This window comes from Phocoena sinus, chromosome 5 (assembly GCF_008692025.1).
Source record: "Phocoena sinus isolate mPhoSin1 chromosome 5, mPhoSin1.pri, whole genome shotgun sequence".
NCBI lineage: Eukaryota > Metazoa > Chordata > Mammalia > Artiodactyla > Phocoenidae > Phocoena > Phocoena sinus.
Window position 1 is genome coordinate 75,435,932 of NC_045767.1, and position 17,305 is coordinate 75,453,236.

General features: G+C 42.1%; 1 protein-coding gene across 2 annotated transcripts in view; it reads left to right on the forward strand.

Moving 5' to 3' along the window:
• KIT (KIT proto-oncogene, receptor tyrosine kinase) overlaps positions 1 to 17,305 on the forward strand; it is an 85,803-nt gene that overhangs the window by 54,733 nt on the left and 13,765 nt on the right. Inside the window, exons 7-11 of one of the 2 annotated variants that reach the window (XM_032633198.1) lie at positions 1,095 to 1,210; positions 13,715 to 13,829; positions 15,484 to 15,665; positions 16,860 to 16,966; positions 17,061 to 17,187. In XM_032633198.1, coding sequence (XP_032489089.1) covers positions 1,095 to 1,210; positions 13,715 to 13,829; positions 15,484 to 15,665; positions 16,860 to 16,966; positions 17,061 to 17,187 — 647 coding nt within the window. Of the gene's footprint in view, positions 1 to 1,094; positions 1,211 to 13,714; positions 13,830 to 15,483; positions 15,678 to 16,859; positions 16,967 to 17,060; positions 17,188 to 17,305 lie in introns of both variants that reach the window. The other variant, XM_032633197.1, reaches the window with a different exon arrangement.

Below are 17,305 nucleotides of genomic sequence, written 5' to 3' on the forward strand. Positions count from 1 at the left end.
ATCTTGAGCGGGGATGTTCAGGTAGAATGTATCGTAGGTCGGGTTCCCTGGATGCAGCGCCTGCGGGAGGGATTCACAGGCAAGGTCTTCATTAAAGGAGAGAGAGACCTGGCGGGGAGTTGGGGGGAACAGGGTAGAGAGGGGAAAGGAGAGAAGAAAGGGTGTGGGTGAGCCACAGTCCAGTCCCAGGGACACTCTGGACTGGGGGGGGTAGGACGTGAGCATAGGTCTGTAGAGGAAGGAAGGCATAGGACAGGGAAGTCTGGACTAGAGGTCAGGATTGGTGAGCAGACAGTAAGTAGTTCAGGGGAGCGTGGATTGCCTGGGGAGCACGTGCAGTGTGAGAGGAGAGACTGAACCAGCCACCACGTGTCGAGTCGGTTGTGGGGGTCAAGGGGCACCCAGGGTGCTCCGTCCATGCTGGAGCCCGTGTCAGTAATGCCCCCGATGGTGGTACCGTGTGCTTAGTTATCACAGCCATCTATGATGTCCTTGCTGTGAAACAGAAGGTCGAATAGCACATGCTGCAGAGGACACTGGGAAGAAGCAGCGGCGGCGGGGGGGGGGGGGGGGGGGGGGGGGGGGGGAGGGGAGGAAGGAGGAAAGCCAGGAGACGGTGGTGTCACAAGAAGGAAGGTGAGGGCAGCAGTCACCTTGCCGTGTGACCCTGAAGCATCTGCATGGAGACACCTACGTGGAGATGCCTGCCAGCCTGGCATTTTGCCAGGCAGGTGCCATTAAAGCAGGGCGGGCGAGTTCAGGACACTGATGAGAGGGAGGTTGAACAGAGGACCAGGGCAGAGAAGGATGCGGCTGTGGGGACAGCTCAGGAAGCAGAAGAGGCTGCCATCTCTGTGAGGTTGCCTTTATGCCGAGAGAGCCTTTCCCCACTCTGTATTCTCACACGCCAGGCATCTGTCCCCAATGAAATATATGTGTGTGTTCTTGTTTGTTAACGTGGATCTTGTTAATACTGAATTAAGTGGGGCATATTTTTCCAAAATAAGCATGTACTTCTAGGTAGAAACTGATAAAGCCACACGCCCTGAGGCAGGCCACCCACAGGTGACTGATGGGTTGTCCTTTCTTTGTAGATATGTAAGTGAACTTCATCTAACCAGATTAAAAGGGACCGAAGGAGGCACTTACACATTTCTCGTGTCCAATTCTGATGCGAATTCTTCCGTGACATTTAATGTTTACGTGAACAGTGAGTAGAACGAATGGCTGCTTATCTTTTTTTTTTTTTATTCTTTTAAGTTGTGGCTAGTGTTTGTAACAGCTGCTGCACTGAGTTCATTGTGTACTGGGTCAATAACGTTTCATGATAATTTGACCTTAACAGAGACCTCGTGGTTTGGTGGTTGGAAGGCTGTGTACAAAAACCAATTCCTTGTCCTACATTTCACTAACCACATGACCTTGTAGCTGACGCTCAGATGCTGGGTGTTGCCTTTGAAGTCAACAGAGGAGCCATAGAAGTTAAAAATAGCAAACAGTTTGAGGGAGAATGTATGCTTACTGATTGTTGAAATGGGGAGGCGGAGGTTGAATAGGAGCTAGATTATGGTATTAGGTGGGAAAGAAGTGCTATCAAGCCCTGACAAACAATTTCTGGTTACAACGCTTTCTCTTACGGGTTGGGGTATTCTTTTTTTTTTTTTTTTTTTTTTTTTTTTTTTTCGGTATGCGGGCCTCTCACTGTTGTGGCCTCTCCCGTTGCGGAGCACAGGCTCCAGACGCGCAGGCTCAGCGGCCATGGCTCCCGGGCCCAGCCACTCCGCGGCATGTGGGATCTTCCCGGACCGGGGCACGAACCCGCATCCCCTGCATCGGCAGGCGGACTCTCAACCACTGCGCCACCAGGGAAGCCCACGTTGGGGTATTCTTTGTGTGAGATGAATGCAGTATCGCTCAGCTCAGTGGGTCCCTACTGCGTGTCACGTGGAGGCTGTGGGAGAAGGGAGCAGGTGGTTTAGGGTGGGAGGATGGCAGTGGACGTGGGAACCTGAACACCTGAGCGCTGTGTGGCCCACATCCCACAATGTCTTGGGGCAGCTTCTCTGCACAGAGGCTGATGCCTGGGGCTGTGCTCACCAGCTGGGACTTTTGCCAAGTGTAGGGCCCGCTCTTGGCTCTGCTCTGGGGCCCCCTGCATTTCCCAGGAAGGGTGGCAGGTGCCTGCCACACCACACCAGCCAGGGGACCAGAGGCAGGAGGCCTCCAAAGACACGGAATCTCAAGGGACCCGCCCACAAAATGACCATCGGAATTAGCCATCCGGGGCATGGCAGGGAGGGGCGGGGGGCGTGAGGAGACAACCTGGAACATTCCCTAGAGAGCAGCTTAGTAACAGTTTGTGTGTGTTGGGCTGCAGGATGGGAGCCAATTCCCTGTCCTCCAGGAGCTTATTACTTGCTACATAGAATGATTTTCCATCGTTACTTCACTGATGCAGCCGCTCACTAGCGTGGTGGGGTGGTGAGCGTGATCCCTTTACAAATGAAGACAGGAAGCAGCTAGCAAGTGACACTCAAGACAGGTTTTTGATTGCTAATCTGGAGTCCTTTGTCAATTCCAGCATTTCCAAAATCGAGTTTCCTGAACAAGGTGTTAACATGTATTTAGACAAAGAGCGTCACATCTGCATAAACATTTTTCTTAACTGCAGACCTTCTCGGCATCCTTCATACGCTAACGTGTATTTTGCCTGCCCAGGAGGAGGCATGGAAATGAGCATATATCTCACATTTGTATGACCACAGAACTCTCCTTTTCCAAGGGAAACACGTTAATTAACATCTCAGTTCCCCGGAACAGTTTTGATTATGTGGTATCTCACTGGCCTGCAATTCAAATATCTCTAGATTAATTCAGATGTTAATCAGAAGAGTTTAGTGTATTACACATGGGCAAAACTACCTGCTTACTGTTCAAGTAATTGAAGAGATGAGTGCAGGTAAATCAGTATCCTTGCAAGCGTCATATCCATACTGTCCATACAAAACTTTAGGTGTTCTAGTGCAGTACTTCTCAAACTGTCTGTGGTAAAGGACCTTTTGTATTTTTAATTTCCAATTCCTTCTGGATCAATACTTCTTACAAAATACAGAAAGAACCAGCCACTAGAAAAGTGTGATGGAAAAGAGCAAAGATATATAAAATCCAAGAATGGATTTTTTTATTATTAGATTCAACAGGTACAGTGAAGTCAAATTGCTTAGTCTCGGTTTCTGTGCTTAGGTCCCCAGTACCAGTAGATCATGGACATGGCCTACTCGACAGGCCTCACTTTGAGAAGCTTAGTAGTTGGGAATTTTATAAAATTGTGTCGTTTGCATTTCTCTTTCCCTGGCTTCAAGGTCCAAGGTGCGTTAAGATCTGTCTCTTTCCCCCTTTTTCCTGCTTCCATTTGCCAGTGTGTGTGGTCTACCAGTCAGTCATGAGTCACTGACCTTAGAAAGACATCCCTGAAGTCACCCTTACTTTTCTCAGGGTGACAGAATTGCTACCTTTTTACTTAACCCCCTAATTTGCCATCCGATAGGATCGGTGTTAATGACCTCTGCTGGTGAATTCACGCCTGTTTGAAACTAGAGAGGAAATGGCCTGAACTGTCCCAAATGATCCCTTCTTGGATTCCCTGTTAGCGCAGGAGGCCTTTTCTATTGTATATTCTGGGGCCTGGGTCGCAGATACCTCCCAGCACGTACTGAGCTCCTGCTTCATGGCACTGGGCACACGGATGAGGGTGTGTAGTGTCTGCCCTCGTAGGTTAAGCTCTTCAGGGAGTCTCTTCATTGATGTCAGTTTATTACAAACACTAAGCTGACTATAAAGGCATTTATTTCACTTACCTAACATGTTGGATTTCCTGACCTCCAAATGCTTTGACAGAGGTAGCATTTTTGTGTGAATCTTTTATCTGTTTCTTTCGAAGTATGTCCCGATTGCTCTTCACAGATATAGTTAGCTAATTTCTTTGTTAACTTTATTTTTTGGATTGAAAAAAAAATTCTAGTTGATGTATCATGGGGCAAGATTTTTTTTTAATGTTAAATTTAAAATCAAAAGCTAAAAATAGTTTTAAAATTTAAACTTGGACCAGTTGTGTCTATTTTGACATACCATTTTAGCTGAGCCAAATTACATATGTAGATCTGCTGCATGTTTTATTCTGTAAATAAGCTTAGCCCCAAGGGTGAAAGGAATTGTGCTCTACAAAAACTAGAATGAATAAAAATGAGAATAATAAATGCATGCTATTAGTGTAAGAATTCAGGCTACTTTCACTCAGTGACAGGGATGCATAATTGCTTAATAGATTCAGCTATGAGAAATGCTCAGGAAGATCCTTGATTTTGAAGAGTTAAATGTTTGGTGGTTGAAGAATCCATTTGTTTTGAAAATTCCACATGTAGATTTGAGGATATTGTCCGTGCGTGCGTGCATGTGTGTGTGTGTTTGTGTTCTAATCACTTATGTGTAGCCTTTAAGAGAAATATAAGTACATGTTAAACTTGAAAATGTTTTTTTTTTTTTTTTTTGGCGGTACGCGGGCCTCTCACTGTCGTAGCCTCTCCCGTTGCGGAGCACAGGCTCCGGACGCGCAGGCTCGGCGGCCATGGCTCACGGGCCCAGCCGCTCCGCGGCATGTGGGATCTTCCCGGACCGGGGCACGAACCCGTGTCCCCTGCATCGGCAGGCGGACTCTCAACCACTGTGCCACCAGGGAAGCCCCTTGAAAATGTTTTAATACTGTTTTTAACTTCTCTAACAAGCCATGATTTACGTGGGTCTGGTAAGTAGGCTCACTGACATTAAAGGTGGTTTATAATGGCCAAAAAATGAAACAAAAAAATCAGTGATTTTTTGCATTGAACTTGCATTACTATAATTACTCTTGAATCGCTTATTGAAGGTGTGTACAGAAATCAGATTCTTAGTTCTAAAAAGAAGTTTGATATCTTCGGTGAAAATGGCCATTTGTTTCCCTTTCAGATCAAAATCGGGAGGAAAATAGAGTTCTAAGAACTATAAAACTACCCAAAAGTGCTTTCTTAATAGGCACTACTCTTTCCAAAATTCCTGCAAGTGTTTAGAAAAAGTGACATCACCAAGATTCTGTAGGTAGCCTGTGATAATGGATTAGAAACTTATGGTCTCTTTGGTTACAATAAACGTCATACAGTCAAGGTTTTTATCAGATCCAGGACAAATAAGAGGCCAAACACGTATTTTAACCCTGATTATCCACTTGGCCTTCCTGTCTGTCTCTCTCTCTCTCTCTCTCTCTCTCTCACACACACACACACACACACACACCACATTTTCTTTCTTCATTCATCCACTGAAAGGAATTTAGGTTGTTTCCATACCTCGGCTGTTGTGAATATTACTGCAGTGAACGTGGGAGTACTGATAATCCTTCGAGATAATAGTTTTGTTTCCTTTGAATTTATACCCAGAAGTAGGATTGATGGATCACATGGTAGTTCTATTTTTAATTTCTCGAGAAACGTCCATACTGTTTTCCATAATGGTTATACCAATTTACGTTCCAGCAGGATACAAGAGTTCTCTTTCTCCACATTGTCGCCAACACTTGTTTTCTTGTCTTTTCGATAATAGCCATGCCGACGGGTGTGAGGAGATATCTCATTATGGTTTTGATTGGCCAGTAACTTAAAATGACACTAGTAGCATTATAAAATGTTATCTGGTAGCATTTCCAGATCAGTATTATGAATTTAAAATTTGTAGCAAATGTTATCCGGGAGCCATAAATAGATCCCTCTCCAATCTCAAAGGTCTATCCTTTAATGACAGACCTATCAGTTGAGTGAGAGTATGGTGGTACTGAGGTGGTGGTACAGGAAGGCCATCAGGACAAGTAAGGTCTAGAGAATGAAAGCGCTTGCCTTTCATCTTTGGGATTACACGGAACACAGGTAACGTTAAGCTCGATTGGATATCCAAACAACTGCTGAACTCTACACCAAATTCATTCTCTAAATCACCGATTTCCCTCCATTTATGGCACAGCGTTAACAGGGGGTTGAAACAATTTAAGGAAATGCTAAATACTGTATTATTTCTAAACCACGGCATCATATAATTAACATCCTGTCTGCTGTAAGCGATTATTTATAGATCATACAATATACCCAAATCAGTCAAAGTAATAAATCATCCAGAACGAGGTTTCCTCATGGGAATGTTTCCCTTTGACCACATCTACAGAATCTGAGCTGCTTTTCATGTATTTTTTATTTTGGGTCATAGTTAAATCCAGTTATGGATAGCTAAACTATCCTTCTTCCAGGGAGAAGCCACCCTAAGTGCAACACTGTGCGAATAAAGCACACGCGCAGCCCACCATTTGCCGTAGGTGAGGGTAGACCTAACAGGACAGCCGTGTAGCTAGATGGCTTTGGACAGTCTGCCAGCCAGCCAGCCAGCCATCTGGGTCATCCACCTGGCTGGAAGTTTCAGTGACTTTATCCAGGGTAAAATAATACCCGGGGTGGCCGTGCCAGTTTGGGGGTTTGGGGCACCTTTCCAGATCCTCATGCGTCAAGAGAACAAAGTTACTAGGACTTTGCCATTCGGGAAGGTGGAAATGTCTTCCTACCTCTTAACCTGTTAGCCTTTCTGTTTCCATTTTTTAAAGATGATAGGGCCTTCCAAACATTTGGGTGTCCAAACCATACTTGCGGTAGAGGCTAAATTACTGCTAACACACCTATCAAGTTTTACTTGAGAAGCTTCCTGTTTAGTGTTTTTCTGATTTTTCTTTTCTTTTTTCCTACTAGGTGGATTCCATTAGACCTACTCCTATACTAAATTACTGGAATTCTTCAACATTAAATAAAACTAGTGCTAAATAGACCTCCTTTCTCTGATTTATTTACTTGCTTTTGAGAGTTTTCTGTAAGGCTACCACAGTAACCAGAATGTAGCCTGGTTTGTGCAAACATTTGTATACATGTGTTTTTAGATTTAAACAATTTTTTCTTATTATAAAAATGTTATGTGAAGGATGGGATAACTTGAAAATACAAATAGGCAAAAATAAGAATCAAACAAGTTTTAATTGTACCTTTTGAAGTTTATTTACATGTTATGGATTACCAGTGCTAATATATCTCTTATATATATCTTTACAGACCATTTTTAAAACTTTTTTTTTTTTTTTGCGGGGGTGGAACAAGAATGAGGTTCTTTTGCTAACCTTGTGTGCTTTGGTGCTGAGCAGTGAATGCATTGTAAGCAATCTTCCATACCATAATATTTCTTCTACAGTATTGCTTTGGTGATCTCACTGCATGGCTATTTCATAATTTCTTTAACCCGTATCTGATACCATTTTGAGACATTGTGGTGTGTGAGGGTGGGACTCTGAAATGATGTGACTGAGTTTTTAAAGAAACCAACCAAATGATTATTTAAAGTTTATAATTACCTTGTTTAATCTCAAATGAGCGACCTCAGCTAAGTGCCTGGAAGTTGATAAGGTTATCACCTGTCATCTTTCATGCTCCTACGTCTTGAACATATGTCATGGCTTGCAGGACAGTTCCAAATTAAGGAATAATTTTCAGATCTTCTTAGTATGGGTAGTTAATCTATGTAAAAATAGTTTCTAATCTTTCTACATTAATTTTTTTATAGGTGATTTGAGATACTTGACGGTATCTAAAGTCTGTTTTTATTTTCTTTTCCTGAACTTGAAATGAGTTTTTGTTCTTAAATTGCTTGGGAGTTATGAGTGTTGTTTTTGATGTGGCACTTTAATATCTCCTTCTTATGAAGAGGATCTCTGTGAATGCAAGAATTGCTATAGACATTTAAATTGGAAGAAAAAAGGAATATCGTGGCAACCTACTTTAGAGATTGATTCTCTTATATTTTGAAAAAATTTAGGAAACGTGTTGGTATCATTTTTCTTTCGTGTCTCATTAGAAAGTTGGTCTGGTGGGGTCTCTTGGTAATTTGGAGATCTGTTTAAACGCTGAACCAATTGGAGGACAGGGTAACCCATCTAGATCGTTAGGCCCTTTGTTGGTGTGATCGAGCCATTATTTCATGTTTATGGTGGAAAAGCAGAAGAGGTTTAGGTTTGGAACCATGTAAGCTTCAGCTAGAATTGACCCTGGACTTGGGATACTCTTTTGTAAAAATAACATGAGTAGTCCCTTTCATATTAGTGGAACTTCTGCTCTATGGAAATGTTCTTCCCAATTGAGCCACATGTGTTCTTACATCAGATTAGCCCCCTTCAGTTACAAATGTATACAGCGTCATCTATAATGTAGTGGAAATTTAAATTAATCCAAGAATAGGTACATAATCTTTCCATGGGCATTGTGTCAGTAATCCTTCTCTTCCACTTCTGAATTATGTGGCAACTTGAATTCACTAGTCATACAGAGTAGAAAAATAGCACTTTATCACATGCCTGCACTCCTTGGCAGCAGGGAGGGTTGCATTGTGATATGTGTACACATCCCCCCTCCCGTCTAGGTCACCCAGCGATGGTTCTCCTGTAAATTGGGCGCAGTGATTCTGGCTGAGGAAAGCTTTCTCCAAGTAGTTTCATCATTTTTTTTTAAAGCTAGCTTTCAGGATAGGGAGATCTTTTTTGATGGCTGTTTAGAATAAGGATTGGCAAACTATAGCCCTCTGGCTAGATTTGACAAGTATTCTGTTTTTGAATGGCCCATAAGCTGAGAATTTCTTTCTTTCTTTCTTTCTTTGGGGTGGTGGGTGGGTGGTAGGAATGGTTGGAAAAAAACAGAAGATTTGTGAGATGTGAAAATAAAAGTCAAATTTCAGTGTGCCTGAATAAGATCTTATTGGAACCCAGCCTTGCACATTTGCTTACATGTCTCTGGCTATGTCTGTGTCAGAATCGAGTATTTGTGAGAGACCTATGGCCTCTAAAATGTAAAATATTACTGTTTCACCTTTTACATTAAAAATTTGCATACCTTTCATTTAGGACATCAGTTCAGTAGGAGAATGATTTTTTTTTTTTTTTTTTAATGATAGACACTCTGCTAAACAGAACTGGATGTAGGACACTATAGTTGAAGTTTTGTTTCGTTTGTTAAACAAATTTCTATTAAAGTACCCATACACCAGTTGCTGGATATCTTTAAGAATGTATAAAACAAAATGTATTTTCTTTAATTTTTTTTTTTTATTGAAGTATAGTTGATTTACAATGTTGTGTTTCTGGTGTACAGCAAAGTGATTGAGTTGTACATACATATATAGTACATATATTCTTTTTCATATTCTTTTCCATTATGGTTTATTACAGGATATTGAATATAGTTCCCTTATAGGACCTTGTTGTTTTATCCATTTTATATATAATTGTTTGTATCCAGAATGTATTTTCAAAATATCTGTTCTGGGGATTTTTTTAAAAAGTATTAAAAAAGCATGATACTCCTTTTATAAGTAAAAGTTAACCTGAGTTTTTTAATACTTCTATTTTAGTTGATTTAAATTCCTTTATTATAATGATATTATGGCAGGAACGTAGATTTGACTCAGACCCAAACCACGATAGTGACAAATGGCTACAAATCATTGCTGTATTGCCATTAAATATCATGGGACCTACAATTGTAAAAACATACTCATCCGTAAGATCCCTCTTCATTTTGTCTTTTGTTGTGTGGACACTTAAGTCTGTGTTCTTTGCTGATTAGAGAGTGTGGGCAGATACGTATTTGTAGCAGGAGTTGGTGGAGGTAGTTAAGTTGAGCCAAGAACTATACTCAGTGCTTCCCCACCAGTTACCTGTGTACCTCCTCCCACCCCCCCCCCCCCCAGCTCTTGTTGTCTGTGCTGTGTTCTTTAAAATTCGATTTGTTCTTGCCTTCCATATGGACATGATGTTGGTGAAAAGGAATATTTTGTAAGATCACATATCTGTGGGGTAAGTCAGCAAATGGTTGGGATTTTTAACTGCATGAGCAGTAAATTCTCAGAAGAGTTATAAGCACTCTGAAATCTGCCTACGAGCTGATCAGTGTTGTCGGAGACGCCAGATGACTGAGGTCCAACGATGCTTTGAAAGGAGACAAGGCTAATTTTTATCTCCACGGGAAATACATAGCTTATACACCTCTTAGGCTTATCTAAACCTCCAACTTGGGAGGAATTAAGGAATGTGTCATTTGGTATACTGCTGATTGCAGAATATCTAAGGAAACATAGCTCAGATTTAACCTGAAGAATTGTAGGGAGTTATGTGTCTTTAAAAGCAAAAGGTATATTTAATGCCTTAGACGGTGCGTTGAGGCACTTACAAAATGGAGATGAGCCCAGATTTTCATTTTTAGGAATCGGAATTATACCTAGCTCATTCTTTATGCATTAAACATTTTTTGTAGTGCAACTTGCCATGTACGGCCCAAACTGTACTCATGTAATTTAGCCTTTTCACAGTGAGGTCTCTTGTCACCAACATTAGGGACAGGGCTGGAATTAGGATGAGGCAGGAGAGATGCCTAGGTTGCCAAATTTAAGGAGGTGCTCACTCAGGGTGCTAACCTGTATTTGTAAGACCTAGAGGGTGAGAGGCTTCTTAAATTCCTCTCCTTAGGTGCTCTTCTTGCCTCACTCTAGTCCCAGCCCTGATAGGGTCGCTTGAAGATTCTCTAAAAAAGCGCTTTGCTGGGTCAGATGCTCAACTTATTAAATCTCTGGAGATGGGGCCCAGGAATGTGCATTTTAACCTCATCTCCTCATGCTTCAAATGCACACTGAAGTTTGAGGAGCCCTCTGAGCTTGGTTTGCCAGCCTAAGGTCCAACAGGACAAAAGCTGCTCTATCAGCCTTAGGTTAGGTTGGGATAGTACCTTAAACATCTGCCTAATTAACCAGCACACAGGAACAAGTAGGTCAGCCTGACCGTACCTTTTGCCAGCCCTGGCCGTTGTACAACTGCTACCAGGTGTCATGCTAGAAGGCTTGGATCTTGTAACCAAAGCTAAATGCAATTGATTATGTAATTTTCAGCTGTTCCAATTTTTTTTTAATTAAAAAATGTCTTATAGGTTTGTTATTAGCTATGTGTTCACTGTAAAAAAAGAAAAAAAATTTAGAAACTAAGTCAAAAGAATGAAATAGAAACTATCCATAACCCTGCTACTCAGAGATAACCACTGTGGACATCATCAGGCATCCTTTCAGCCCTTTCTCCCATACTGAGTGATATTTAATTCCACTAAAAATCCATCATGTAGCGTTAGGAAGAATGAGTGACAAAAGGAAGGTTGGTATGAGGAGATCTGTCTTATGAACTTGATTCCCATTTGAGTCCTATCCAGTTATCTTTACTGTCTATGTGTAGACCTTCCCCTCTCATCATTAATCTCAGTATGCAAAAAAAAAAAAAATCACACAGCCAGGTATATGTGTGGATGTCTTATGTCATGGCCCACTATTGAAAAAATAGTGTACATCCTGCCCCTACACAGGGAAAAAATCACCATCTTCCAGGTCCCTTTTTGTGACTCTGATTGAATTCCTTTGGAGTATGAAGGACTTGTTCCTCTGGGGGGACTTAATCATTCAACAGCTCTTACTGTATGTCTGCCATAGGTCAGACTCTGCTAGGAGTCAGAGATACAGTCAGCGAGACATGGTCCTTGCCCTTGAGAACATACAGTCTGACGGAGGAGCAGACACACCAGGATATTGTATAAGCGCGTCAGGTGCTCTAAAGGGCTTCAGGAGTAGGGAGGCGAGACTAACTTGGCTTTGGAGAGTTGAGGATGGCTTGGAAAAGAAGATGACACTTGAATTGAGTCCAGAGAGACCTGCCGTATGGTGCCTGCAGTCTTCAGCAAATAGCATTCTCCTAAAGTTCCACTGCTTTCTGTGTTACGTCCTACTTTTCAGCCCGATCACACAGTTGCCCATGATAATTAAATGAAACTTGCCAGATGGATGCTTTCGCAAGACGATGGCTTGTCTTCTTGCTCTATTTGTGAAAGCTGGCATTGGATCCAAACTCTCAAGGATGCCCCTACCTTGAGACTGCTTGTGGATTGTTGCTCTTTTGTGTATATTAGCCAAATGGCCTGCGCATCAGCAGGGCCAGGTTGAATGACAGGTGGGTGTGCCATGCATGCAGACACTCTGATCCCTGCCAAGCCATTTGCCTGCAAGGAGGTGAGGTGCTGAGAGGTTGTTCTACAAAGATGTCATTTATCAGCTTATTTCCTTCCTTCGAGGAAATAAGCTTCTGATCCGTCAGTCTTTTCCTCTGACCACGTATATTTTTCCTGTCGGTTGCAGCATAATCAACGTCAAATTCCCAATGCATCGGGTTAAAACACACACGTTACCGTGCTCTCTTGAAGCAGTTTTTAGATATTGAAGAGAATATTTAGAGTGGCAAATACAGTTAACCTAATTGGTAGCAAACTTGATTAACCGAGGAGGGTGGGTACTCTGAATAGAAAAGAGTCACTGAATAAATGAATAACTAATAAATTAGTAATTAATACATTTATTGTTTCGTCTCTGTGAATCGTTCTTGGTTCTTTGTGTGCGCCATCTCATTTAGTTGTCACAGCATCCCTATGAAATGGGTACTCTTTGTTATTCCCCACTGGACACCCGAGGAGACTTGGTGGAAGGCAGAGAACCTCTACGTGTCGGAGCTGGGGTGCAGGTCTGTCTGCCGCACGCGGCAGCCTGTAGCTCTGTGCTCGTGCTTGGCGTCGGCACATGCGATGCTGTACCAGGGATGCAGGATGAGCACATCACCATCCCTGCCATCAGGTGTTTACAGTGGAGCTAACTAATTCTCAAAGGGTTAGAATCCTTCCGGTATATTACCAGTAGAACAATTGTATGTAAATTCATCTTCCGTTCACTTTAGTAGAAATCTCAAGAATTTGCAGTGCTTTAGGGCACCCTTGACTGAACATCAGTTGATGATTATAGTTACACAGAAATGTCAGATGAGGGCATTCCTGCTGATGATACAGTTTACTTTTTCAGTGATTATACTCAGGTTTAGACATACGTATAAATAAAACTCTTGAGCTGGTTTCCTCTTCTCATTTTCTGTTCCTGTTTTGTATTTGAAATAAAAGTCTGGAGTTAAAAGCCCACATTGGGTTTTACTCTTATGTTTTGACTTCTCTGTAAAAGGGTGATTCAGCTCCTTATCGGCACCACACCCACGCCCAGAAAAAGGGGAAACATTCTAGTTCCTGCAATAACTTGAAATGCCCGTGAAAGTTTCAATAATTTGACATCCTGATGGCAGGAAACCTTTAAACCGGATTTCCACCTTTAAGATAGTTGGGAATCCTAGAATCCTGATCAGATGCCGTCTTTCAGGTTCCCCCTCACTGTAAACAGAAACCCTGCCCGGTGGTCCTGCGACCTCAGCCATCCCCAGGACAGGGAGATCTCGGAGACCCCGGCATCCGTAGGATGGACAGTCCACGTGGGGACTGGGCAGCTCTAACCGGGAAAGCCTTTCTTGGTCAGACCCTCACATCTGCCTTCCCTGTGCCTTCCACTCACTGGTTCAGATTCTCGCCTTTGAACAACATGCTCCTCGGTGTCCCCTTTGGCCTCGAGAAAGTTATTGAGGATTCAGAAATAGTGGAGTGAGCCTTGGTGAGGTTTTCCAGCAGTCTGACATAAGGCCACTTCTCTCTCCCTGCAGCAAAGCCAGAAATCCTGACTCGTGACAGGCTCATGAATGGCATGCTGCAGTGTGTAGCAGCAGGATTCCCAGAGCCCACCATTGATTGGTATTTTTGTCCAGGAACCGAGCAGAGGTGAGATGATTATTTTGGGTACTACTTAACATGCATAAGGAAAGGACTGCAATTCACTTGAATTTCAAATATGTTTTCAGATTTTAAAAAAACCAAACTTCGTTTTGATTAATTTTTTTTCCAGCCATGTGGCTTTTTAAAGGACCTAATTGCTATATTTTTCTTGGTAGACATGAATTTTGTTTGCTGAAACACGATTACTGAATGACTTCTCTATTTTGGTGGTTATCTTCTTGGATTTATCATGCAATTTCCACCCTGCAGGTAGATAAAGCAATTTTCCAGGACAGAGTAATTAGATTTCCAGTCTATACACAGGAGGTAATATGTGTGGGAAATGTGGCTGTAGTTATCATGAAAAAAAATTACCTCGGAAGTTAATTGCCAAGTTACCAAAAAGTAATGATCGCAGAATTACCACATACATGCGGCGTTTGGGAGCTATGTGTTTTAAAAAGGTTTTCTCCTTGATTGAGGTGCCCAGGCCCTGAGCAGAGCACATCTGGCATTGAACTTCCTCCCCCTCACAATCCACACTTAAACCTTAAACTGTCCTTTCACATTACCTGGAGATGAAAATGGGGTCAGCATTGCTGTTTTTATCCATCAAATGCTGTTTTACACTCAGGCCAGTGTAACGTCACGATCATTTAAATAGTCAGGATAATAATAGAAATTTCATTTTTCACGGAATAGACCTTTTTTATCAACACCAAGTTGGAAGAGGTCACATAGGATTGTTCTTCTCAGCTGAGTTTTAGTGGAGTGTTTTCTTTGGGGAGTAATAGGGGGTTCAAGACCCCTGGAAAGTATGCCCACAGGGAAAGCAACCACAGTAGTTTTAGACATCTGTTGAGCAAATATTTATGGAGTTCCACCTCTAGGCCAGACATGGGTCTGGTGAACAAAACACCTGAGTCCCATTTGGGAGTTTATATTCTAATGGGCAGAGATGGGCAGAAGATGAAATAAATAACTACCATATGCAGGTGTTAAGTGCTAAGGGGGAAAGTAAAGAGCAAGGTAAGGGAATAGAAAATTGCCAGGCATATGGGGGGGGATAATTTAAAATAGGGTCATCTGAGTCTTTGCCACCTGGAGTCCAGCCCAGCGGCATGATTGTACCTCGAGCCGTAGGGTCCTCACGTCTGGTGTTTGGCGGCTGGCCCTGTCTTCATCCTCATAGACTTTACTGCTTTCCTCCTCCACGCTCTTCCTTTTCAATCCTTCATACGTTCTTTCACCTTTATTTATAAAAGGCTACTGTGTGCCAGGATATGAACCAACCGTCTTATTGAATTCATCTCTGATCCTTTCGATAACCCTCCAAGATGGGTATTACCACCCCAAGTTTGCAGCTGTAGGAACTGAGTCTTGGAGGGTTTAAGTACTAGTCGGAAGTCAACAGAATAGGTGTTTTGAGTCCAGATTTCGAACCCACCTCTCACTCTGAAACCCTCTTTCTTCTTTTCCAAGCGCTTTTCTTGTTCACGGTGCCACAGACGTGCTCATCCGTCACCACGCTCTTCAGTTGTAAAAGGAAATGTCTGATCACAAACCTGACTTAGTTTTAAAAGTATGCCACATCCAATGTGTTTGATCCATTGATTCTTTTTCCTAGAGTAAGTCTGCACTGCTGTTTTTTTCCCGCTAGATGTTCTGTCCCTGTTGGGCCAGTGGATGTGCAGATCCAAAACTCATCTGTGTCACCATTTGGAAAACTAGTGGTTTACAGCTCCATTGATGACAGCGCCTTTAAGCACAATGGCACGGTGGAGTGCAGGGCTTACAACGATGTGGGCAAGAGTTCTGCCTATTTTAACTTTGCATTTAAAGGTAACAGCAAAGGTATATTTCTTTTTAATCCAATTTAAGGGGATGTTTAGGCTCGGCCTGCCACGTCAATCATGATTTTAAGTCCATTCCATCCCTGGCCATGTCATTTCTGGTAATAGTCACATTGCACGTTTGATTGTCATCAAACTTACTCGGTTTCATCCTGTGCTAGTTTGTTAATAAAATGTGTGCAGTAACCACGTACTATATGTATTTTATGCGTGCGTGCACGTATGTATGTGTGTGCATATGTATCTGTATAAAATTAATCGTGTATTTCCAACGGTTTCCATTAGGAAGGGGTAGAGAAAGAAAATAGGAGAACCAGACTTACTTTATATTCAAACAGAAACAGAATTGGGACAATTTAAAGATTTAAATTCAATGAAAAATTATTTAAGTTGTGACTTAAAGTCAGTTATTTTAACAGATTGCCAGACACCATATCACAAAGTTAACATTACCTTTTATAGAATCATGTTAGTGAGCTATTTCTTTACCATCTTTAAAATTTGATTCATGAGTGACCAGCTCTCCTAACATAAGTTGAACGATGCACGTGGACGAATTGATGAATCGGTATGAAGTCAGAAGACAAAGGAACTAGACACCTACATTCTTAGGGCTCGGTTTTTGTTTCTTGAGTTGGCAAAGACGAGTGCCAGAAAGTGGTGTTTGTTCAGTTTTTGAGTAACGAGGGGAAGAATCTTACATTGTTCTTCATCGTAGGTTTTTTTTCAGGTAGTGCAGTGAAAAGAACACTTTAAAAGTGTTTTTCTCGGTTGTGAAAGAAGCTCAATGTTCAGTGTAGAAAATTTGGAAAGTCAGGAAAACATAAAGAAGAAACTATAAAATATCCATAAAGGAAACACTTTAAAGTTCAAGGCAGGAATTTGAAGTGCAAAGTTCACTGAGATGTCGCTTTTCACTGACAAACAGCGTAACGTTATTCTTGTGCTATGGAAATCGCAACTTCTTTTCCACAGTCGTCTGGTTTAAAGCTGGTATTTTAAAAGATTCCTTTGAATAACAAGAATAAGATAATAATCAAAGCAAGGAGCTCAGGTGCAACTGGTTTGACTTCTGCCGTGATGGGCAGTAAGGTGGGAGGTGGGCGAGTTGGGGGCAAGGTGGTCGTGGTGAAGATCCGACCCCACTAACAGGTTGTGATTCCACGTTCCTCCTTCATTTTAGAACAAATCCATGCCCATACCCTGTTCACGCCTTTGCTGATTGGTTTTGTGATCGCAGCTGGTATGATGTGTATCATCGTGATGATTCTTACATACAAATATTTGCAGGTAACCATTTATTTGTTCTCCGCCTTGAACGCTGTAATGGCTGAACCATTAACCATTAAAAGATGATGCCTCTTTCCCTTTCTCCCTCCACCAGAAACCCATGTATGAAGTACAGTGGAAGGTTGTTGAGGAGATAAATGGAAACAATTATGTTTACATAGACCCAACGCAACTTCCTTATGATCACAAATGGGAGTTTCCCAGAAACAGGCTGAGTTTTGGTCAGTATGCAACAGGGGCTTTCCACGTAACCTTTTTGTGTACACATAACAGTGACTTTAGGGAACCCCAGTAGCTTCCTTTATTTTATTCCACCTGAAACAATAAGTGTTTTTTGTG